General features: G+C 32.1%; 2 protein-coding genes across 2 annotated transcripts in view; both read left to right on the top strand.

Annotated features, from left to right (window-relative positions):
- Nucleotides 1-30: 30 nt before the first annotated feature.
- Nucleotides 31-14,729, top strand: LOC111421940 (acidic mammalian chitinase-like). Its single transcript, XM_023055134.2, has 7 exons — nucleotides 31-126; nucleotides 176-346; nucleotides 399-499; nucleotides 562-821; nucleotides 14,055-14,142; nucleotides 14,195-14,377; nucleotides 14,433-14,729. The coding sequence occupies exons 1-7, from the start codon at nucleotides 57-59 to the stop codon at nucleotides 14,688-14,690; spliced, it is 1,131 nt and encodes a 376-aa protein (XP_022910902.1). The 5' UTR covers nucleotides 31-56; the 3' UTR covers nucleotides 14,691-14,729.
- A 205-nt stretch (nucleotides 14,730-14,934) lies between these two features.
- The window catches only part of LOC111422306 (cytochrome P450 307a1-like), a 49,665-nt gene continuing 38,102 nt past the window's right edge, over nucleotides 14,935-26,497 (top strand). Inside the window, exon 1 of the mRNA XM_071195195.1 lies at nucleotides 14,935-15,319. Within this exon, the coding sequence (XP_071051296.1) occupies nucleotides 14,974-15,319 (346 nt within the window). The 5' untranslated portion in view covers nucleotides 14,935-14,973. The remainder of the gene's footprint in view (nucleotides 15,320-26,497) is intronic.

Raw genomic sequence — 26,497 nt, 5'->3', positions numbered from 1 at the left:
AGATTAATATCTATATAAACTATCACCGAAGAGAATTAAAGTTAGTGTTTCATAAAATGTGGTTACTTGGTGTTGTTTTTTTACTTTCTGCGAGTTCTGTTTTATCTGAAACGGAATGCCCAACAGGTGAATTAAACAACCAAATAAAAGCAAAAATAAAAATGATTTTTTGTAGATCAAAAAGTAATAGCTTGTTACTTTTCAAGTTGGGCTATATACAGGGAAGATTTCGCAACATTTTCGATTGATAATATTGAACCAGATCTTTGTACGCATGTAATTTATGCGTTTTCCGGATTGAGTATTTATGGAGGAATTGAAATGTTAGATCCAAACAACGACGCTGGTATATTTAAAAATATCTAAATTTTGATGTTTTATATCAAAATTTTTTTCAGGGGGATACAAAAAATTCGTTGCTTTAAAAGAAAAAAATCCTTGTTTAAAAACACTTTTAGCTATCGGTGGTTGGAATCAAGGATCGCGACCTTATTCGGTGGTAAATAACTAAATAAATCCAAATTTATCTAAAAAATTAAATAATTAATCTTAAATAAACAGATGGTGAGTGATTCTTCGTACAGAAAAGCTTTCATTGAAAGCGTTCTTAGATTATTAGCCGTTTATGGGTTTGATGGCATTGATATTGATTGGGAGTACCCCACGGAGCGTGGAGGAATTTTGGATGATAAAACAAACTTTGGGTTACTTTTGAAAGAGTTAAAAGAACAGTTGAAGAAGTGGGATTTACTTTTAACTATTGCTGTACCAAGTTCTGTGCCCGTCGCTGAACATGCTTACGATTTAGAAGCTGTAAAAAGGTTTGAAAAAAATTAATCATCTTTATCTATATAGATTTTTTTAAATGACATAATTAAGTTTAGGTGATCAATCATTTTATTACGACGTCAATTTAATAATTTAGATAATTAAGAGCACTGAATAACAACTAAAATTAGAATTAAAACTTGACTTAGAACTAGAAACATTCTGGTCCGTCTTAAGAGATGCAGGGCTAAACACGTTAGTGTTAATTCTAAAAAACACTTTTCTGACCGGTAACGAGTTAACTGGTCTTTGCACTTGCATTATCTACATATATCAATTTATAACACCTAGGGCGATATAGAATAGTGGTGGAACAGATATCCGACAACTACCATTCACAGGAATTAGTATCTTATAGTTGTTATCAATCTATTTCTATCACATTTTTGTATATGTTTTGCACTTTTCACATGTTGTTCTATTTATTTTCTTATTCTCACACGTTATCTTAAAAAAGAATAATTAAAAAGTTAGCCATAGATACTCTAACAGATGAAAATTTAATTCTGAGACTATAAAATAGATTCGTAGTTATCATTGTCGATTGTCTAGATACATACGTAAAAACATATTCCAAGAAGATGGGACATCAAATTTAATATAGTTTTATTTAGTTTTAATTTAACAGTTTTCCATTTTTTTTTACTCCTAGTGTAAAAGTCTATAAGATAAGAAATACAATTTCGGAACAAACCATTGGCAACTCCTCTAAAAACTTTAATTTTTAACTTAAATCTTTGGCTAAAACGCTACGACATAATTTAAAAAAAAATACTTACAACTTTGGCACAAGTTTTACAAAATAATTCCTCATTATTTAAATTTAGTTCGGGATAACTTTTTATCCACTGGAACACAAGACACGAAATCACTTTAGGCATTGTTGTTATAGATTGGTAGATTAATGTTCACTCACACTGAACACAGCCACAGTAACAATGGTTGGGGATTTTCTTAAACTTAAACTCAACAGCGCTAGAGATTCCCCGCATGTTTCTGTAAATCGTTGCAGACTAAAAGGTATGTTCGCATATTTAAAAATACGCAGTCATTATATTTATTTTATTAAGCAACAAGAAACAAATCTAGAAAAATGACAAAATATGCGAAAATATGCAGTAAAAGGCCAATTTATGCAACAATCAAAAAAATTGTAAAAAAATGCAAAATATGTTTTTTTTTTATATTTTTTTATTGTACCATCTGCCTTATTTTTATGTAATTCGTCCAGAAATCAATTTTGAAAAAAATATTCCAGAAAATAAAGAAGATGCATTTTGCATAAAATCCGAGCCCTATGCATTACTAACAGAACTGTCACTGTTATCACTTTCAATTATTAATTAAAGTATCCATTTTTTAATGCAACAAGCCGTTTTGCAAAATCACTTTTAGTTCTTGAGAAATAAATTTTTGAAATAATCGACAATTTTTTCGAATTTTGCAATTTTCGCCGATTAAGTTTTAAAAATTCGTATAAAATCCATTTCTTGGAATATGAGTATGAAAATTTCCCAAAGTGTTAATAAAAGTGTTCTCTTTCCAATGAACCAACCCGTTTTGAAAAATCACTTTTAGTTTTTGAGAAAACAATATTTGTAGTTTTGATAAAATTTTCGATGTTGCAATTTTCATCGATAATTTTCAAAATTCGTTATAAAATTAATTTCTTGAAGGATCCTTGTGGAAATATCACCAATTATTAATTAAAGTATCCTATTTTTAATGCAACAAGCCGTTTTGAAAAATCACTTTTAGTTCTTGAGAAATAAATTTTTGAAATAATCGACGATTCTTTCGAATTTTTCAGTTTTCGACGATTAAGTTTTAAAAATTCGTATAAAATCCATTTCTTGGAAAATTTCCCAAAGTGTTAATAAAAATATCCTTTTTCCAACGAACAAACCCGTTTGAAAAATAATTTTTAGTTTTTGAGAAAACAATATTTGAAGTTTTGATAAAATTTTCGATGTTGCAATTTTCATCGATAATTTTCAAAATTCGCTATAAAATTAATTTCTTGAAGGATCCTTGTGAAAATATCACCAATTACTAATTAAAGTATCCACTTTTTAATGCAAATGGAAATATCACCAATTATTAATTAAAGTATCCTCTTTTTAATGCAACAAGCCGTTTTGAAAAATCACTTTTAGTTCTTGAGAAATAAATTTTTGAAATAATCGACAATTTTTCGAATTTTGCAATTTTCGCCGATTAAGTTTTAAAAATTCGTATAAAATCCATTTCTTGGAATATGAGTATGAAAATTTCCCAAAGTGTTAATAAAAGTGTTCTCTTTCCAATGAACCAACCCGTTTTGAAAAATCACTTTTAGTTTTTGAGAAAACAATATTTGACGTTTTGATAAAATTTTCGATCTTGCAATTTTCATCGATAACTTTCAAAATTCGCTATAAAATTTATTTCTTGAAGGATTCTTGTGGAAATATCACCTATTATTAATTAATGTATCCTCTTTTTAATGCAAAAAGCCGTTTTGAAAAATCACTTTTAGTTCTTGAGAAGAACATTTTTAAAATAATCGACATTTTAGCGAATTTTGCAATTTTCGCCGATTAAGTTTTAAAAGTTTGTATAAAATCCAGTTCTTGGAATATGAGTATCAACATTTCCCAAAGTGTTAATAAGAGTATCCTCTTTCCAATGAACCAACACGTTTTAAAAAATAACTTTTAGTTTTTGAGAAAACAATATTTGACGTTTTGATAAAATTTTCGATCTTGCAATTTTCATCGATAACTTTCAAAATTCGCTATAAAATTTATTTCTTGAAGGATTCTTGTGGAAATATCACCTATTATTAATTAATGTATCCTCTTTTTAATGCAAAAAGCCGTTTTGAAAAATCACTTTTAGTTCTTGAGAAGAACATTTTTAAAATAATCGACATTTTAGCGAATTTTGCAATTTTCGCCGATTAAGTTTTAAAAGTTTGGATAAAATCCAGTTCTTGGAATATGAGTATCAACATTTCCCAAAGTGTTAATAAGAGTATCCTCTTTCCAATGAACCAACACGTTTTAAAAAATAACTTTTAGTTTTTGAGAAAATAATATTTGAAGTTTTGATAAAATTTTCGAGAGGGTGCAAAAAATACAAATAAATTTAAAAAAAGGGAGTATATAAATACAAAAAAAAAAGTTATAAATTAAAACTCAGCCAAAAATAGGGCTGCTTAGTTAGCGGCAGCTTCAGTCTTTTCTGTTCATCAACAGTTTTTGAAGGAGTGGTTGGCTGTCAGATGGGTGGTTTACTCTAGGGATAATGAGCATATGGTAGAGCAAATTGGTAGGGAAATTTAGGATAAAGATTGTAGACGGAAGTTAATGGGAGCGATATTAGTGAGGTTATAAAGGAGATCATTGCTAGGATTGAAAAGAGGGTTTTGGGAGTTCCTTATTCGTGTTATGGACCTCAATGCCGATCTTTCTGCGACTTCTAAATGGTGTCTTCATGTTCTAGGCACGTCGTTTAGAAGTATAGATCCATATTCTATAATTTGTCTGCATATGGATTTGTAAATGTGCAAGGCACATTTTGTGGATATTCTGCGACTTCTGGATGACAGGGATATGAAGTGCTTGGCGCGAGTTTTCTCTTTCATCTTCACTTTGATGGCGTGAGCGGAGAATTTTAGGGTTCTCGAGTGTTGAGTGTTATGCTTTCGTATTTGCAGGTTGGTGAGACTGAGAGGGAAGTTGATTGGACTGTAATTGTAGGAGAAGGGGAGTGGACTGGGAGGAAAGGGATGAAGAATTTTGAAGAGTTGATTTGAATGCGCCATTTTTGGTACCAGCTCTCTATTTCATCGATAAGCACCTGTAGCTTTCGGACCGAAGAGGCAACGTCCTTGCCGGCGTAAAGTAGAGTCTATTTATTCACATCAAAGGCGTCTGGATTGTTGTCGTAAATATCGTGGCAGAAGATGTTCTATAGAGAAGGAGAGATGGAAGATCCCTGCGGGAGGCCTTGTTGGATGGTGAAACTGCGGGAGTGATGGTTTTTCAGCTTCTCAAAACAAGAGCGATCTGAAAGGAATTGGCTTATCAAATTTAGGAGGTAATATGGAACATTTAACTTATCCAGTTTGAATAGTAGGCGTTTGTGCCAGACTGAGTCGAAAGCCTTTTGACATCCAGAAACACAGCCGCGGATTTACGTTTTTGATAGCGTGCCGCTATCAAAGTGGCTAGGATGTGGATTTGCCGGGTTGGAATCCAAATTAGTGGAATGTTCTTTGAGACGACAGCCAGGAGCTTGTTCTTGAGATGTGTCTCGAAAAGCTTTCCTATCACTGGCAGCAGTGAGATGGGGCGGTAGTTTGCTGGGTCGGAAAGTGAGGAATCCTTCTTGGGGACGCAGATTATGATAGAGGTCCTCCAGTCGTCCATGTTGAGTCATGAGGCAGAAGTTAATTATTTCCCTGATGTAGAAGTGAATATCAAGGTCCAAGCTTCTCAACATCTTCCTCGAGATGTTATCATAACCAGGGGCCGTATTCTTTCCTTGGCCTAGAAGAGTGAAATACTCGTCCTCCAGCATAATAGCATCCTCAGGTGTTTCAGAGGGATTTATAAAAGCAAGTTGATACCAGTTGTCTATTGTGCTTTTGTTCTGGGAACAAAATGAGGCATCCTCAGCAAACGAAAATATTCCTTCCAGTAGTAAGCATGGATGTTAACAATCTCTTCAGGGTTCGAATGCGCAGTTCCATCAGTGAGCTCTTTTGTTTCAGAAAACTTTTGGTGTCTAGATATCTAGATAATTTTTCCCCTTACATGAATTGATTTTGTCGCAGGCTTCCATATATTTCTCCGTTCTATATTGCTGTACTAGTTTTTGTTGAGCTCGTTAAACTTTTTTTTCAGTTCAAGAATCACGCATGATCTAAAGTCTCGGTACAGCCTTCTCTTATCTTTAATTAGGCAAAAATTTCCGATTTTGCAATTTTCATCGACAACTTTCAAAATTCGCTATAAAACTCGTTTCTTGGAGGATCCTTGTGGAAATATCACCAATTATTAATTAAAGTATCTTATTTTTAATGCAATAAGCTGTTTTGAAAAATCACTTTTAGTTCTTGAGAAAAAAATTTTTGAAATAATCGATAATTTTTTCGAATTTTGCAATTTTCGCCGATTAAGTTTTAAAAATTCGTATAAAATCTATTTCTTGGAATATGAGTATGAAAATTCCCCAAAGTGTTAATAAGAGTGTCCTCTTTCCAATGAACTAAAACGTTTTGAAAAATAATTTTTATTTTTGAAAAAAACAATATTTGAAGTTTTGATAAAATTTTCGATGTGCAATTTTCATCAATAATTTTCAAAATTCGCTATAAAATTCATTTCTTGAAGGATCCTTGTGGAAATATCACCAGTTATTAATTAAAGCATCTTCTTTTTAATGCAACAAGCAGTTTTGAAAAATTACTTTCAGTTCTTGAGAAATAATTTTTTGAAATGATCATAATTTTTTCGAATTTTTCAATCTTAACCGATTAAGTTTTAAAAATTCGTATAAAATCCAGTTCTTGGAATATGAGTATGAAAATTTCCCAAAGTGTTAATAAGAGTGTCCTCTTTCCAATGAACGAACACGTTCTGAAAAATAACTTTTAGTTATTGAGAAAATAATATTTGAAGTCTTGATAAAATTTTCGATGTTGCAATTTTCATCGATAATTTTCAATATTCGCTATAAAATTAATGTCTTGAAGGATCCTTGTGGAAATATCACCTATTATCAATTAAAGTATCATGTTTTTAGTGTTGCCTCGTTAGTTAAATCAGCATCAAAAAAGTTCATTTTGTATCTTGGATCCAAATAAGTTGACATATATAATCAGCTTTCTTATTAATTTCATTTTTATTCAAATATTGCAATAATGTGACAATGTGAGGTATCACTTCAGAAATGTACCAGTAATTATAACCATAATGGCTGAATAGATATGCCGGATAACGGGATATCAGGCCGAATATCCAGTATCCGGCTTTTCGCAAAATCACTATCCGTTCCATCACTAATATAGAATATTGCAAAAACTTAGCGTATTATTTTTAGTCGTGCCCGCTTTGCAACAAAAAAATTACTTTTCTTGATATTTAGGTTTTTATCACAATTTTAGTATAATTCAAAAAATTTCAATCATGACGTAACTTTTCAACGAATTATACGCGGATAGTTTATCTGATTGTCCGAGTGAATGAATTGTAGTGATTCCGAAAGTGATGAATCTGACGTTATACCACCAGAATGGCAAAAAAGAAATGTTATAGAATCCGATAATGAAAGCGATTTTGAAAATTGGAATGAAAATGACATTACACCTTCTTTGGAGGATTATTCAAACATTTCGGGTGTAACTGTAGAATTAAGTGATAAACCGAGCATCAGTTTTTTTAATTTTTTAATTTTTTAATAACGACTTTTTTAATAATAATAATAATAATAGTACTTTATTGACCGCAACAACCAACATATAAAAGGTAAACATAGTAATGTAAAAGAAGAAAATAAAATAATCTATCTACCACTAATAACTATCTGCGGTTAATAGCCGGAGTCCAGATTGGCATGCCATCTGTTCAACTCAACCTAGAGTTGAGAACGACTAATAACTACATATTCAATTATTTTCCGCAATTAATTAATCAATTCAAATGATTCCCTATATAACCTTCCAATAAATGGATAACAATCTGGCATTGAGAGATAGTGCCATTTTGTGCGAGCAATCTAAAATAGCGTTCAGATCTGCATTTATTTTTGAGCAAGCAGAAGCGAGGTGTTCCTTTGGAAAGGTTATGTAAATTTGGGTGTCATCTGCGTACATGTGTATCGACGAATATTGAATGCACTTAGGCAACTGAGATGTATACAAGGGAAAGAATAAAGGGGCCAGAATAGACTCTCTCACAGGCAGTGAGGATGAAGATACATTGTTCAATGTTGCTATCTGAGCACGATTGGATACGAAACTTTCCAAAAGTAAAACCGCTGAGTCGGACAGACCAACATAGCGTAGAAAGCATTGAATGGTTAACCTTATCAAAGGCCTTACTGTAGTCCAGAAGTACAAGTATCCCACATAGACCGCCATCACGAGCTCTAATAATATCGTCTGTTACCTTTAATAGAGCCGTTGCACAGCTATGGTTAGGTCAAAAGCAGACTGGGAGGTGTGCAAGATGTTATGCTAAATGATATATTTACGCAATTCGACTTCCATGCACCTTTCAAGGACTTTTGAGATAACTGGCAGGATACTAATTGGACGCAGGTCCGCCAGACCTACTGGATTTGGTTTTTTAGGCAACGGCATTACCAAAGCAATCTTCCAGGCTTCCGGGAAAATAGGTTGTTCAAGACAGGTATTTATAATATGTACAATGTAGGGCAATATTTCAGGGAGACACATTCTGATAAATGTGATGTTCAATTCGTCTATACCAGAAGATGTTGATTTAATGCCATTTAAAATAGTAGTGATCGAAGGGGTGTCACTGATCCCAAACGAAAATCTCTCATGGGAATTTGGATAAAGCATGTTTGTACCATAAAAAGTGAGCAAATCATCATCAACATCAACATAACCAACAGAATTCACAAAATAATCATTAATATTTCCAACATAATCTAAATGTGCGGGAACAGTGGGTTTGGACCTGTTGACAATCTGCAACCCGGATAACAGCTGATAACACTTGTAGTAGTCGAAGTGCGCCATTAATTTAGTTCTTTTATATCGAGATAAGGCTCGATCTCTCAGCGACATCATTAGTTTTATTGTGTCCGTTAACCATGGTGCAATTGGTCTATGTAATCTGAGTGATCGAGCCTGTGCATGAAAATTCAGAAATGCCAAAAGATGAGTGTTTAAAAAATGTACTTTCTGATTAACATCAGTTATTTGATGGATTGCATGGAGTGGTAACCGGGATAAATCACCCTTCAGACTATAAGGCATAGGCATCGATGTTTGTTATAGATCTACAAAATTTGGTAATCGGAATGGGCTTTGAATCAGAAATAATGATGTCACATTGAAGAAGATTGTGATCTGACATGTGCATCGGTATGCTTGCCCGGTTAAAATAACCGTCATGGTTGTTGGTAATCAAACAGTCAATCAAAGAGCTCGAGTTTGTGGTGATACGGGTAGAAGAATTAATCATCTGAGAAAGGGATAGCTCTCCTAAAAGCGTATTAAACCTCTCTGTAAATGTGCTACTAAAATCCAGCATGTTTATATTTAAATCGCCCGCGCAATACAAATAGTCAGTAATACCCTGTAAGCAGCGTAGTGTATTTGACATTTATAAAAATATTATGAAATGATTGTTGACAATTTTGAATTGTCAGTTTCAACAACATGTTTACTCATCTGGAATAAGTGTTTTGAAATGTAAAAACATAACAATTAATTATCAAGTGAAGATATTGGGACTGCAACCAATTTTGGGGGAAATTAAAAAACCTCCTTTAATCAATCCAAGCTTTCGATTGTAATTTCAATCATCATCAGGTAGTACTCCCTGATGATGATTGAAATTACAATCGAAAGCTTGGATTGATTAAAGGAGGTTTTTTAATTTCCCCCAAAATTGGTTGCAGTCCCAATATCTTCACTTGATTCCTAACGTAGTACAACCAGTACTTCCACCCACATAACAATTAATGTTTATAATAAATAGTATTGTTTCTCTGTAAGTAGATAGCACTTTTTCTTTTGTGTTGTTGCTCGTTTCAATAAATTAAGTCTGTTCTGATTAGGTTCTGATTAATGAACTTCATTACATAACTCAAATCACCTCAAATAAGTGCGGTAATGATGACTTATCCAAGCAGTCGTAGATAATAGTATATTAAAAAACAAGTTTCGTAAGACACGCTTGAAATTAGTGATGTAACGGATATCCGCACGCAACTGCGGATAATCGGCATTGTTTTGAGAATCCGCATCTGCATCCGCATCCGCATATATTTTAACTGAGCTCCGTTACAATAAATAATTACTAATTACCAATTAATAATTTACTAATTACTATTAATTACAATAGAAATATTATTTTCATGAAAATTTTAGTACGTAACTTTTTTCAAAAACTCCGCATCCGCTTACGCATCCGCATCCGCAAAATTAGAATTAGAAAATCCGACTCCATATCCGCACCGCTAAACTCACATCCATAACATCACTCCTTGAAATGCACGAATTCAAGTTGAAAAACGAGTGGCGAAGCCACGAGTTTTTTAATAAATGAGTTTTTCGAATTTTGACAATGTAGGGAAATAGGTATGTAGCAGTTGGTAACACCGGAACACTTGAAAATAGAAACTTTGAATTGATAATTAGAATCTGTCAAAACACAAAATATATTCACCTGAAAAAAATGTTTGATGTACACCTCCAAAAATAAGAGAAATTGCTCAGAGTCAATGTCCTCATCATTGTGGACCTTGTATTCGATGCTAAGAACATGTTTAAACATCCATAGACAAACATTGTCACATTAACAACTAGAAAAATTAATGACCCAATGTCACCAACTTGAACTGGTTCCATAAAATGTTATTAAAATCTCATTACAGCATCGGATGCTGTAAGGAGTCTCATTACAGCACCCGTTTGAGTACTGTTATAGCTTCCATTACCGTAGCGAATTACAAAAAGTACTTTGTCTGCCGCTAAATACACAGTTTACTAGATAGTAGCACAAAGTGTCACTTTACTGCCGCAAATGGATAGAATAAAGTATAGTTTTGCTGCCGCTTGGCGATAAAATATTTTATCTACAACTATTGAATTATCTATTCGTTATACACTTGATTTTTGACGGGTAATGACTCGCATTACGCATGACTGACAAAGTGTTGAATAATGACGCCATTATTCCACAGTTCTGACACGACCTACTAATCAAAAAATAAAAAATTAATAGAAATGACAGCTTTCTTATATTGAGGTTATGTCTGAAATGTCTACCAAGTTTATTTTTTTTCCTTTTTTTGATTTTTTTCAAAATTAAATAGTTGTAGATAAAGTATAGTATTCAACTTGCGTATAATGGATATTACCCACTCAGATTACTCATATACTCATTACTTACACTCATTTGAGGTGATTTGAGTTACGTAATGAAGTTCATTACCGCACTGGTTTCATTACGTAAAGCATTTTTAGTCTAATCAGAACAGACTTAGTTTATTGAAACGAGCAACAACACAAAAGAAACAGTGCTATCTACTTACAGAGAAACAATACTATTTATTATAAACATTAATTGTTATGTTTTTACATTTCAAAACACTTATTCCAGAAGAGTAAACATGTTGTTGAAACTGACAATTCAAAATTGTCAACAATCATTTCAAAATATTTTTATAAATGTCAAATAGATTTTTCTAAAGAAATTGATATTTTAGTAATTTTTAGCAGTCGTAGATAAAATGCTGTATATCACACGTGGGCTAGAGCACAATTACAGTACTCGTGTGATTACACGAGTACATTACTTCTATAGTTAGAATATAAAGTTCGTGCGATTTAGTGGTTTGAACATATCCGACGCATAATTTATGCTGAGATAAGTTTGAAAAATCACTAATTAATTTTTTTTTGCGTCTTTGTAACTCGATCCGGGGACATACTGTATGTCGATTATTTCAAAAATTTATTTCTCAAAAACTAAAAGAGATTTTTCAAAACGGTTTGTTGCATTAAAAAGAGAATACTTTCTTCAAGAAATTAATTTTATAGCGAATTTTGAAAATTATCGATGTAAATTGCAACATCGAAAATTTCATCAAAACTTCAAATATTGTTTTCTCAAAAACTAAGTTATTTTTCAAAACGGGTTGGTTCATTGGAAAGAGGACACTTTTATTAATACTTTGGAAAAATTTTATACTCATATTTATTAAAATTATGCGTGATATGTTTTAACAGTTTAACAAACCTTTTTATTATCTTTATATATTGACAATTAATAATAACAACATTCACTTGTTTTATATTATATATAACTACTCATAAAACATTATTGCACTCTTGATTGCTTTATGATTAAATATAACATTTCAACACTCCCCCTCAAGCCAATCATAGTTATAAAACTTTTCTAATTTTGGTAACGTCTTTGTTAGCACGTCGGCAATCATTTCTTCTGTTTGACAATATTTTAAATTGATGACGTTATCTTCCAAAGCTTTTCTTATGAAATGATATTATATGTCTATGTGTTTGGTCATACTATGATAAACGTTGTTTTTTGCCAACTTTTGACAACTTTGATTATCATTGTAAAGGACGATTGGTTTTTTTGAATTGAATTTTAATTCCGATAAGAATTTTTTCTCATACAGTGCTTCTTTAGCTGCTTCAGTAAGGCTCACGTATTCGGCTTCTGTGCTTGATAAAGCAACGGTCCTTTGTTTTTTAGTTTCCCACGATATTGCTGCGTTTGCCATTTTAAACAGATAACCATTATAGGAGCACCGATCATCTATAGATGATCGCCAATCTGCATCTGTATAACATTCCATTTCTTTCCCTGAAGATCTATAAGTTAGTTCCAAATTTGTTGTTCCTTTTAAAAATCTTAACACTCTTTTTGCGGCAATCCAATGACTCTCGTTGTAATTTGTGTTAAATTGACTTAAGAAGTTAACGCTAAATGTAATATCTGGTCTTGTACCAATTGATGCATACATTAAACTTCCGATCAGACTTTGATATGGATACTTTTTCATTATTTCTTCGTTTTTTACTTCAGGTTTTTGTAATTTTGCATTTGGGTCCATTGGTGTACTGACTGGTTTTGAGTTTTCCATACCAAATCGCTGTAGAATATTTTGATCGTTGTCTCCTACTGTTTTATACCTAGGCCCATAACCTATTAAAATTATGCGTGATATGTTTTAACAGTTTAACAAACCTTTCTATTTATCTTTATATATCGACAATTAATAATAACAACATTCACTTGTTTTATATTATATATAACTACTCATAAAACATTAATGCACTCTTGACTGGGATTGCTTTGTGATGAAATATAACATTTCAACAATATTTCAAGAAATGCATTTTATACGAATTTTTAAAACTTAATCGGCGAAAATTGCAAAATTGGAAAAAATTGTCGATTATTTCAAAAATTTATTTCTCAAGAACTAAAAGTGATTTTTCAAAACGGCTTGTTGCATTAAAGAGAGGATACTTTAATTAATAATCGAAAGTGATAACAGTGACAGTTCTGTTAGTAATGAATGTGATGATGAATTACAAGCGAAGAGTAAGAAACTAAACGAAACTGCAACAAGAGATTTTATATATCGTATTGGGATTGTTACAATGAGGTTGCTAATATTGGGGTTGAACTTTATTATCTGCAGTGTCCAACGCCAAAAGAGATAACTAATTCCTGTGAATGGTGGAGTACTAAATAATAGGTTTTGGTTACTATCCGGTATCCGGCCGGATTTTAAAAAATGGCCGGATACCGGATAGTTGCCGGATAGCCGTTCCTCCACTACTGTATACATATTTTTTATTCATGAGATAGTCTAAGCATATACAACACGTCAATCGAAAATACTCGAATCTCGACGTATTGCCTAAAAAACACCACTCGACCTTCGGCCTCGTGGTGTGTCAGGCAATACGTCTCGTATTATCGAGTATTTTCGATTGTCTTGTTGTATAACGTACGATTATAATCGGTAACCAACATGAAATTAGTTAAATTAAATGACATCCAAATGGAGCGTCTCTTAAGACTGCTAAACGCGAATGTTTTTAGTTCTAGGTCTAGTGTTAGTTCCACTTCTAGTTCAATAAGAATATACAACAATCTAACGCTGAATAGCAACTAAAACTAGAACTAACACTAGCATAAGAACTAACACTAGACCTAGAACTAGAAACGTTCGCGTTTAGCCGTTTAAAGAGACGTACAGCTAAACCTAAATGTTTCTAGTTCTAGGTCTTAGTTTTACTTAAATGAAAAATATACAACAATCTAACGCTGAAAACAATTATAACTAGCGCTACCGACTTTGATTTATACATCGTAAAGATAACTCGGGAAATACCCGTGAGGATAATGTTAATAGTATGACTTAAAAATATTTTGTCCGCTCTAACGAAGTCCGTGATATCGAGGTTTTACTGTATATGTAATTTTCTTTTTTAGTTCTGTGGATTTCGTGTTCATAATGGGTTATGATATAACCCCAATAAATTCACCAGTAACCGGATTAATATCACCAATGAGCGAAATTGTAATATTTTAACACCCTTATTATTTAAAATTTTAAATAATTAATTTTTTAGAGTAAAATTGTTGATTATTGGACATTAAATGTACCGAGTGAAAAAATTATTCTTGGTGTCCCAGCTTATGCAAGAACTTTCGCCTTAGAAAATAACGAAAACTTCGGTTTAAATGCTCCAACGAATGGAACCGGACACGCGGGGCTTTATACAAAAGAAAATGGATTTTTAAGTTATTACGAAGTATTCTAAGATAATTTTAAAAATGATTTATATTAAAACAAAATTATTATTATAGACAATAATGGAACTTAAATTTTCGGAGTATACAGTTGTTTCGGTTGAAGGCGAAGAAAATTATTACGCTTATTACAACGATCAATGGATTACTTATGAAACCGATCAAAATTACGAGGCTAAAGCAAAATATGCGATTGAAAAGAAACTCGGGGGAATGATGGTTTGGTCTATAGACACCGATGATTTCGCTGCTTATTTTAATACAACCAACTTCCCAATTGTTAACACTATCAAAAATGTTTTAAATAATAATTAAAAACAACAGGAATTATTAAAACATTTTTATGCATTTATACTTATTTTGTTTATTATTAACTTCCTTTTAACTATCAATTTTCTTTTCATTTTCACTTAAACAACATCCTCATCTTTTTATTCTTGATCAAGACGAAAAAAGAAAAACTTAAAATGATTAATGGATTTTGAGAGGCGGGCCCCCCAACGGCGGCGGCAACGACTTGCAGAGACTTCTTCAACATCCTCTCAAGAGGGTTTTCAGTGGGCAGCGAAGCCTCGAACGCGGCGGACACAGGAAGATCATGCTGGTCCCGTCGGTCGCGGTGGTGGTGGTGCTCTTCCTCTTAGCCCTGCACCGGCTCGCGACTTTCCGACGAAAAATTCAAGGCGCACCCCCGGGACCTAAACCTTGGCCACTCTTCGGAAGCGTACATCTTTTAGCCCGCCACGAGACTCCACTACGTGCCTTCGCCGCCCTCGCAGAAATCTACGGAGCCGTCTTCAGCATCCGTTTGGGGTCGTCAAATTGCGTCGTGGTTAACGATTTGAGACATATCAAGGAAGTACTTGTCGCCAAGGGGGCCAATTTTGGTGGTAGACCCGATTTTTTAAGATTTCACAAGCTTTTTGGTGGAGATAGAAATAATTGTAAGTAAAAAATGTTAATTAATTATTTATATTTATATATGTACATATTTTAATTATAACTTCCGGGGAGAAAATAAAAAAATTTAGGACTTATTTGAAGATGAAAATTGTTTGAAGGAACTTTGTTATGATGTCTTTAGCTTCTTCTTTTAAAAAAATTAAATAAAGGTCTAAGAACAGGTGTTGTTAGGTCCACTCTAGCGTACTACGACCACGCGCACCCGGCGAGTGATGAATGGGCGAGCACGTGCACCTGCTGCAATCACGGTCCACTCACCACCAACCAAGGACATTTTAACTTAAAGACAAAATTTTAAAAAAATGTTTCATGCATTCAACATAAACCATAAATCATCAGATTTATCCAAAAAAAATCAATAAAAATCAACGATATTGTTTAAAATTATTTTTTAACTTTTAACTGTCAAAATTTGACAAGAATTGTCACTTATTTGGATAATGTCAATTAATATATGTAACTAATTTCATGTTGGTGTCGATTATATCGATTTTTTTTATTAATTACAAAAAGAATTTCTTTAAGAGGGTTTTTTTAATCATAAAAACGTTTAACAAAAAAAATTGTTAAACTTGATTGAATTTAACCACAAAATACAGAAAAGAATTATTTTATTTTAGTACTAATTGGTTGTTAAGAGATGTCACTAAAAATGACATTTATTTTTAGACTTAAAATTAAATTAATGATTTAAAGTTAAACAAACAAATAACTCCAGTTATTTTAATTGAACCAGCACGTTTAAGAATATTTTACTAAATTAATCTAAAATCGTTTACTTACCATTTAAATTATTTGAATTCGATGATGAATCATCTTCATGTACGTTGCAATTAAAAATTGAATTTGTATAAACAAGTAATTCCATAAATCCATTAAAACGGGATGCTTGATGCGTTTTATGAAGATTATGACACTTTTTTTAAAAGAAAATTATAATTTTTTGAAGGGATGATAATCATGTGGTTAATGACAGATTTAAACTAACACAATTAATGATAAGAGATGTCGCTACATAAACAACGTCATTTAAACAAACATTTAAATAAAATTTATATTTAAACTGCAAATATCTCTAGATATTTTAAGATTTAATTCCGAAAATGTGGTATTAAATTAATCTAATATTGTTTACTAAGCTAAGAAATTATTTGAGTTCGGTGATGAATTTTCATCTTGATGCAGGTTATAATTAAAAGATGAATTTATTGACGAGAAATACCATAAATCAATTCAAATGACAAATATGACAAGTTTTCTGCAGATTTTATAACTTTTTCTAAAAAAAAAATATTACTTTTTTAGAGAAATAAAATTTAGATTTTAATTAGTGATAATAGATGTCGCTATATAATTCAATAAATTCAAATGAACTAATTATACTTTAACAAAACTAAAAATTTGAGTTAATACTCAATTTTTTGAAAAAGAATACCTTAGATAGTAATTTTGAGAGAATTAATTAATTTTTTTAAACCAATAGGAATATGACATTTAACTGTCAAATATGACACTTAAAACATCAAATACGACGCTTAACCTTTGTGTCCCAAGAAGTCAAACATTTTGAAACTTTGTGACAGAATTAAAACGCTATCAAAATACACTCAGTAAAGGCCTTTGGAATAAAATTTTAGCAAAATATGCAATCTAAGTGTCAAAAAAGATGCTAATTTAAAAATTCCTGGAAACCGTGTTTATTGGAATTAAGAAATAAAACTTATTTTAAATTGAAGCTTAAAGCTTTCTGTTTAAATCGATGTATAATAATCGATGGGTTGAATTAGAAAAATATTGAGAAAAAGAGTATTGAGTTAAAACTAACATTTTCGTATAACCTAAAAGTGTCAAAAAAGATGCTAATTTAAAAATTCCTGAAAGCCGCATTTATTGAAATTAAGGAATGAAACTTATTTTAAATTAAAGCTCAAAGCTTTCTCTTTAAAATGATGTATGATAATTGTTGGGTTGGATTAGAAAAATATAGAGAAAAAAAAGTTGAAATAAAACTTACATTTTCGTATAACCTAAGAGTGTCAAAAAAGATGCTAATTTAAAAATTCCTGGAAGCCGTATTGATTGAAATTAAGGAATGAGACTTATTCTAAATTAAAGCTCAAAGCTTTCTTTTTAAAATGATGTATAATAATTGTTGGGTTGAATTGGAAAAATATTGACAAAAAACATGTTGAAACAAAGCTTACATTTTCGTGTAACCTAAAAGTGTCAAAAAAGATGCTAATTTAAAAATTTCTGGAAGCCGTATTTATTGAAGTTAAGGAATGAAACTTATTTTAAATTAAAGCTCAAACCGTTCTCCTTAAAATGATGTATAATAATTGTTGGGTTGGATTTGAAAAATATAGAAAAAAAAAGTTGAAATAAAACTTACATTTTCGTATAACCTAAGAGTGTCAAAAAAGATGCTAATTTAAAAATTCCTGGAAGCCGTATTTATTGAAATTAAGGAATGAGACTTATTCTAAATTAAAGCTCAAAGCTTTCTCTTTAAAATGATGTATAATAATTGTTGGGTTGGATTGGAAAAATATACGAGAAAAAAAAAGTTGAAATAAAACTTACATTTTCGTATAACCTAAGAGTGTCAAAAAAGATGCTAATTTAAAAATTCCTGGAAGCCGTATTTATTGAAATTAAGGAATGAAACTTATTTTAAATTAAAGCTCAAAGCTTTGTCTTTAAAATGATGTATAATAATTGTTGGGTTGGATTGTAAAAATATTGACAAAAAACATGTTGAAACAGAGCTTACATTTTCGTATAACCTAAAAGTATCAAAAAAGATTCTAATTTAAAAATTCCTGGAAGCCGTATTTATTGAAATTAAGGAATGAAACTTATTTTAAATTAAAGCTCAAAGCTTTCTCTTTAAAATGATGTATAATAATTGTTGGGTTGGATTGGAAAAATATTTTAAAAAAATGTTGAAATAAAACATACATTTTCGTATAACCTAAGAGTGTCAAAAAAGATGCTAATTTAAAAATTCCTGGAAGCCGTACTTATTGAAATTAAGGAATGAAACTTATTCTAAATTAAAGCTCAAAGCTTTCTCTTTAAAATGATGTATAATAATTGTTGGGTTGGATTGGAAAAATATTTTAAAAAAATGTTGAAATAAAACATACATTTTCGTATAACCTAAGAGTGTCAAAAAAGATGCTAATTTAAAAATTCCTGGAAGCCGTATTTATTGAAATTAAGGAATGAAACTAATTTTAAATTAAAGCTCAAAACTTTCTCTTTAAAATGATGTATAATAATTGTTGGGTTGGATTGGAAAAATATTTTTAAAAAAATGTTGAACAAAAACATACATTTTCGTATAACCTAAGAGTGTCAAAAAAGATTATAATTTAAAAATTCCTGGAAGCCGTATTTATTGAAATTAAGGAATGAAACTTATTTTAAATTAAAGCTCAAAGCTTTCTCTTTAAAATGATGTATAATAATTGTTGGGTTGGATTGGAAAAATATTAAGAAAAAAAATTTTGAAACAACATTTACATTTAAAAGAGTCAAAAAGGATGCTAATTTAAAAATTTTTGGAAGCCATGTTTATTGAAATTAAGAAATGAGACTTATTTTAAATTAAAGCTCAATGTTTTCATTTTAAAATGATCTCTAATAATCACACCTAATAACCATTTATCAAAGAAATAGCTTTTTGAACAACAAAATTCAACAGCACCACTTTTCACTAAACTTCTAACCTCACATCTGGATGAATAAGTTTAAATATACCTAAAAATCCTATAGTGCGGATTGCGACGTTTTTTATACAGATTCTTTCTTGAAATACATTATTTTATAGTTACTTTGGGTGTTTTTGTACAAAAAATTATCTTAAACTTTGAAAGTTAAAAGTATAAAGGTGAGAGTTTTTATTGAAAGTTTTTGATTTCGTGCAGTTTTTGATGTTAGAACTAGAAACATTCTGGTTTAGGCCTGCATCTCTTAAGACGGCTAGTTCCGACTGTTTCTACTTTTAGATCTAGTGTTATTTCTATTTTTAGTTCAATAAAAGTATATAGCAATCTAGCGCTGAATTACAACTAAAACTAGAACTGACACTAGACCTAGAACTAGATTAGAAGCGATTAAGTTACGTTCAAATGAAAGCCCATTCTTTATAGAATATTTATGGTGAATTTCATTTCTTCAATATTTGCATCACCACAGAGATGATTTTTAAATAAAGGCAACTCAATCTGGTTTTGTTAAGATTATTAAAATCAACTAATTCTTTAAAAGTTGATAACTTCCTTTCTAATTAAGATGGAATAATCAATTTAGGGAAAGGTCATCCTTTATAGAATATTTATAGTGAATTTCATTTCTTCAATATTTGTAACACAAAAGTTATGATCATTTAAATAAACCGTATCCAACTTTGTTAAGATTGTCAAAATCAACCAGTTTCTAGTTATAGGTCTAGTGTTAATTCTAATTTCTGTTTTAGAAGTAACACTAAACCTGGAACTAGAAACATTCGGGTTTAGCCGTCTTAAGAGACGCAGGTCTAAACACGATTGTTTCTAGTTCTAGGGTTAGTTCTAGTTTTAGAATTAGTGGAGATAATAAGTGAGCCTTGGGTAAGTGGGAAATCTCTATAACCAGGATCTAATTCCTATCCCGAGTGTCCATTCTCCATTCTAGCCTCTATAAGTAGGAATTGTTCCACTTTAATAACGTTTTTACCTCTGCAAATCCAACGAAGGCGCCAACCTTAGTAGGTTTAAACGGGTTGTTGTTATTCTACAAAGAGTCCAACTGAGCGATCATGTCAAATAAATGTAAGTACTTTAAAAAGCTTAAACGTTAGCGATAAAATAAAAATAGTTAATGTATATAGGTCGGGAATAGTATAGGAGTGAATTAATAAAAGAATTTGGAGTACCACGATCAACACTTGGACGAACTTGGAACCAGAGTTTCCAATTTTGAAAAATTGCTTAACAAAATGGATAGAGCAGTGTAACTCACAAAATATAGAAAATTCTTTAGATTTTGGAAAAAAAATTAACTATTCAAGGTTTTGTAATGGTTGGATAAAAGGTTATAAAGAGGTTTGATTTAACATTCAAAAAAATCTGTGGTTGGAGCAAATCTGTTGATAACACTTTTTGTAATGCTTGGATCAATGATTTACCTGAAATTCTAAAGGAATGTGAACCAAAAAACATTTTTAATGTCGACGAGACTGGATTATTTTTAAATGACTTCCTGGCAAAACTATTTGTTTCAAAAAATCAGATTAATATAACAGTATTGTTATGCGCCAATATGGACGGGACAGAAGAAATACCATTACTTTTGATTGGAAAATCAAAGAAACCAAGATGTTTCCGAAATATTAAGACACTACCAATAAATTACAAAAATAACAAAAACTCGTGGATGACTTCCATTATCTTTTTGGATTTAGACAAGAAAATGAGTTACCAAAAAAGAACTTAATGAAAACTTGGAGCAAGATGAACAAGATGTTGAAGAACCAAAAGTACAAAATCCTGTATTAATGAGAGTGGAAACACGAAACGCTAGGAAAATGAAATTTGGGGAATATGTTTAACTCATAATAGACAAAAAAGTTTTAGGATACTTTCATCTACCTAGATAAAATTTTTTTAATGTATTTATCATCTGCATAAAAAAATATTAGCAAAAATGTGAAGGGGGTGGTTACGTTTAGTAGTTTAGAAGGGTAGGTTGAAAGTACAAGTAGGGTCAAAACATGCCCTATTATGAGTTAAACATATTCCCCAAATTTCATTTTCCTAGCGTTTATGGTTTTTGAGAAAAACAAATTAAACCAAAATTTTCCGCAATTTTTGGAGGGGTGTAGCTCCTTAGGGGAGCCGAAGTCGCCTATGGTTCATATATCAAAGTACCCTTAAAATTCACTGAAGAATCACCCCTTGAAGTTTGTTGCAGTCATTTAGATACACCTGTATATGAAGATTTATCAAGGGATGAATTACGGGAAAGATGTTAGACTTAGAACTAGAAACATTCGAGTTTAGCCGTCTTTAGAGACGTTCGGCTAAACCCGAATGATTCTAGTTCTTGGTCTAGTGTTAGTTCTAGTTTTAATTGTTATTCGGCGCTAGATAAAATAGCAAACTAGAACTCACTCTAGACACACGTTAGATCTAGAATCATTCGGGTTTAGCCATCTGAAGGGACACAGGACTAAATTCGAGTATTTCTAGTTCTAGGATCAAAAACTGACTGAAATCCAAAGCTTTCAAAAAAAAATTCTCATCGTTTATACTTCAAACTTTCAAAGTTTAAGATAATTTTTTGTACAAAAACACCCAAAATAACCATTAAATAAAGATCGATAATCGAAGAAATACGCTAAATCATCTTGCATGCAAGCGCCATATTTGATGTGTTAAGTTTTAACTGTCATATTTGACAGTTAACTGTCAAATTTGTATTGGTTTATAACAAATTAATCAATTCACTTAAAATTACTATCTTAAGGTTTCCTTTTTCAAAAAAGTATTGAGAATTAACTTTAATTTTTAGTATTTATTAAATTATTATTATTATGCTTTCGAGCGCTTCGACATCAATTTTACTCGACATCAAGCAGCTTTATTTCTTTTAGATTTGGTCGAACAGTTTTATACTTTTAAAAAAATTGATTAAATTGATTGCATTATCATAAGCATTTTCAATGGTTATTATGCCATATATTTGTTTTCTTTCTTCATGTAAGTTACACTCTACAATAATGATGTGTTTCAGAAATCAATATACAGGGTGTTTCATTGAAAATGACATATGCTTATATGTATCTCGAAAACCAAAATACGAATCGAAAAAAGTTTCAAGTAAACTTTTTTTGGTGAAAAGGGGGCCACAGGGTACACATGAGATTTTTTTTCAGGGTTGCCTAAAGGCCCTTCTGGCGTCATTTTCATTTTTTTAAATCGCACATATACTTTTTTCTTTCAACGTCTTGGACAACTTGACAAACTAAGTATATTTTGCTTAAAAATTTATTAGTTTTGTTGTCAGTCAAATACTGGCAAAAAAAATGAAACCCTTTGCGGATGGAAAGATGATAAAAGAATGTCTGACTGCTGTTGCAGAAATAGCATTTCCTGATAAAATAAATATTATTTCAAACATTTGTTTATCAAGATTCACCATTGCAAGGAGAATTGAAGACTTGTTCGAGAACATAGCAACAACGCTGCGTGAACGCATTGCAAAATTCGAATACTGTTCTTTGGCACTTGATGACAGTTGCGATATTAGCGATACAGCACAACCGGCTATATTTTTACGTGGTATTGACACCAAATTTAATATTACCGAAGAATTGTGTTCACTAATTCCAATGAAAGGAACTACAACCGGCAAAGACCTGTACGATGAACTAAATCTGTGTTGGAAAATTTTTCAATTTTATTAGAAAAGATTATTGGTATATCGACAGATGGAGCACGAGCAATGTCAAGCATGGAGGTAGGAGTATCGAAAAGGCTATTTCAAGACATTAAGAAGGTCACAGGAAGGGAAATATTAACCACTGCATAACTCACCAGGAAAATTTATGTGCGAAAAGATTGAGTTTGCCAAATGTCACAGTACCAATAATTAAAGTAATCAATTTTATTAAGTCGCGCGCGTTAAATTACCGTGAATTTAAAGAATTCCTGTAAGATTTGGAAACTGAATATGGCGACGTGGTTTTTAATACCGTAGTACGTTGGCTTAGTAGAGGTGTAATGTTAAAAAGTATACAACTTAAAAAGCGAAATACAATTGTTCTTGGATATGAAGAGATATGCCTTTCCTTATTTTGGTAATAAAGAATGGATGCGCTATTTTGGGTATCTTATCGACATGACTCAGCATCTCAATGATCATAATGTGGAACTTCAAGGCAAAGGACAGTTTATTCACAATTTGTGTGATAAAATTCAGGGCTTTGAGCGCAAACTAAAGTTGTGGAAAGTGAGACGCATTATTCTGCAAAAGAGAATAATGCGTCTCACTTTCCACATTTAGAAAAAGAAAACGTTACTACTTCTCAAAAATACGCACAATATATAGACATTTTAATCAACGAATTTCAATTACGATTCCAAATGTTCAAAGCTGAGAAGACAGCGGTTTCTATGAAAATATTTTCCTCGCCATTTAATATCGATGTGGATACAGTTCCAGAAGACTTTCAAATGGAAGTGATTAACATGCATAATAATACCGATTTAAAAAATGTATTTTTCTCAGTAAACATCGAACATTTTTGTAAATCTTAAATGAGCCCTGAAAAATTTCCTCTTTTGACGAAAAATGCAAAGCAAATGATGTCTCTGTTCGGAAGTACGTATGTTTGCGAACAATTATTTTCAATAATGAAATTAATCAAAAATGACCATCGATCAAGACTGAGTGATGAACGATTAGAAAGTTGTTCATCATTCTGGTCATAACTCCTGGTTGTAAACTTTGAGGTAACCCCAAAGAAAGAAATCGGGAGAAGTTAAGTCGGGTGATCTAGCTGGCCAATTCACCGGTCCATTACGTCCTATCCATTTTTCAGGAAACATTTCGTCTAAAACTTCTCTTGAGGCTAGAGCATAATGAGATGGACATCCATCATGCTGATACCATAGCGCAAATCTTCGCCCCAGAGTAAGGTCTTCCAACAAAACCGGTAAATCGTTCAACAAAAAATTCCGATACTTTCTGCCATTCAAATTGCCACCAATAAAAAGAGGTCAAATTATTTTATTGCCAACAATGCCGAACCAGACATTAATTGACCAAGGTTTTTGATGATCAACTTGTCTTAGCCAACGAGGATTTTCATGTAACCACTAGTGCGTGTTATGATGTTTTTGCTTGGCCGTGATTGGTGCAAGAGGATTCGTCGGAAAATATTACATTGAAGAAAAAATTTTCAGTCAATCTTAATTTTTCCATAGCCCAAGTACAACATTTTCGAAATCATCGCCATGTAATTGTTGGTGTAGAGAGACATACGGATGAAACTTATTAAGTTTTAAAATCCGATGTACACTCGTTAACGAAATACCTGAATCTTTTGACAATTGACGGCAACTTACATGAGGATTAACATCTACAGCTGCTAAAACAGCTATTTGATTCTGTCCATTCGTAACCGATCTTGCACGTGTTCGTTTTCTTCCCTCCACGTTACCACATTTCAGAAATTTTGTAACTATTCGATATAAAGTTTTAGGACAAGGCGCTCTTTCTCCAGGAAATTTTCGAACATAAATGCGATGGGCCTCAGCGAAATTTTCACGACTTTCACCGTAAGCTAACACCATCTGAATTTTCTGTGGAGTAGAGAAGTGCGTTACCACATTTGCTTTGATCACAATGATTTTTTCGCTTGAAATTTTTATCCCACGTGCAACTTAGCGCACATCCAAACAAGGTTTTGAACAGGATTTACTCGATTTATCAACATTAAAAAAAAATTTAACCCTAGGATACTTAACCAATAAAATATCGTCATTTACATACTCCGGGCTTCTGAGACCCGTTATATAAAACACGTGTAGTCAGAAGAGAAACAAAGTTATTGAAGTAAAACTTTATTTATTTATACATATGTACTTTACAACCGTTAGGTTAACATTATTGTTTATTGTTTTTAGAGATTAGAGAAGCATTTAGTGCACATTCTAATACTATGCTCATTACAGATATTATTTTTACAAGCACGTGTATGTCGACACCATTTGATCCATGATGTCAACACCGCCCTTTGTTTTATTATAATGAGAGATGATTTTAGGCTTCCTCTTAGCGTCGTCATTGATAGATGCATCGTGGTGCATGGTGCTTAGTAAAATTACGGATTTGTTCTTTTTACATGCGTAACTTACCATGGATACGTTATTTTGAAAACAAAACAATGAAAAGTAGACTACACGATCTTTTGAGGCTTTCATTTCTTTCGGAATGTCACGCTTACTCTGACGTAGTGTACCCACAACAGTAATATTTTTATCCAACAGATAAGTTGCTAGCAGAACACTAGTGAAGAAATTGTCTATCGTGAGATTGCGACCAGAATTATGAATGCCACGCACAAGAGTTTGTACTACTTCAAGTCCCTGGTTTTTATGTGGAGGTTCTCCGGGCTGGCGACCAACATAAACTAAACCATCCAAAGCATAACCAGACGTAGATTCACACATCCAAAATATTTTAAATCCATATTTTGCCGGTTTACTTGGCATATATTGAACGAATGTGCATCTACCTCTAAACCCAACGAGTTGTTCATCAATAGTTACATTAGTATCAGGTATGACTTGCTAACTTATCGGTTTCCAAACGCGCATTCCGGGTTCTCTTGTCGTCAAAGCTGACGAATCTTCGTATTTCTTCAAAGCGAAATATGGACATTGTGGCTCGGTATACAGGATTGGCAAATTCATCACAAAATAATTCTCTCGCAAGAACATCCCAGCTTCTGTCAACTCCCGCATGAATAAGTAAACCACAGAATGCAAGAAATTCATCAGCAGTTACATCTTTCCACGGTTTTCCTTTTGCTGCATAAACACGTTTGCCTTCTAAATTAGTACAGTTCACAATTTCTTGTACAGTAACTGGAGTTACAAATAACTGAAACGCTTCTTTTGGTGTTGCAGCCATATGTTTCCTTACTAGTCCTGGCGCACGCCGAATAATGTTGTGTGGTTGAATTTTATTTTTTGCTGGAGGCTCCAAACTCCATACCAGACCACTTGGAGCAATGTAACCGCTCGTTGAAGGCTTACCAATATCATCAACATCATCCTCTGAATTATCGTCAGAATACTCGTCAGGAACCAATTCGAAATTTCTATCTTCTGTGTCATCATTTTCTGCTTCTGACACATCACTTTCTTCAGAAGGCAGATCATCACATTCAGCTGCCCACTGCATCAATGTTGCTTCATAACCGGGGTCACCAAATCTCACGCTTTTTACATTCCTTTTTGACGCCATTATCATATTATGTATCTCACAAGTTCACTCAATCCAACTTTTATTCCAACTGAATGAAAAACAGCTGCACCTACTTTTATACATCCAACAGTAATGCACGTTTTAACTTGCACAGACACGCACAATTCCGCGCAGCA

Source organism: Onthophagus taurus, chromosome 3, assembly GCF_036711975.1.
Source record: "Onthophagus taurus isolate NC chromosome 3, IU_Otau_3.0, whole genome shotgun sequence".
Lineage (NCBI taxonomy): Eukaryota > Metazoa > Arthropoda > Insecta > Coleoptera > Scarabaeidae > Onthophagus > Onthophagus taurus.
The sequence above is the reverse complement of the archived record's forward strand: the minus strand, read 5'-3'. Positions and strand labels throughout refer to the sequence as shown.

Bases quoted from the DNA above. Each gene is read 5' to 3' on its own strand.
- LOC111421940 (XM_023055134.2), top strand. From the start codon at position 57: ATGTGGTTACTTGGTGTTGTTTTTTTACTTTCTGCGAGTTCTGTTTTA. The intron at 347-398 runs GTATATTTAAAA...AATTTTTTTCAG, and splicing joins AGATCCAAACAACGACGCTG to GGGGATACAAAAAATTCGTT. The intron at 822-14,054 runs GTTTGAAAAAAA...TTTCTTTTTTAG, and splicing joins GATTTAGAAGCTGTAAAAAG to TTCTGTGGATTTCGTGTTCA.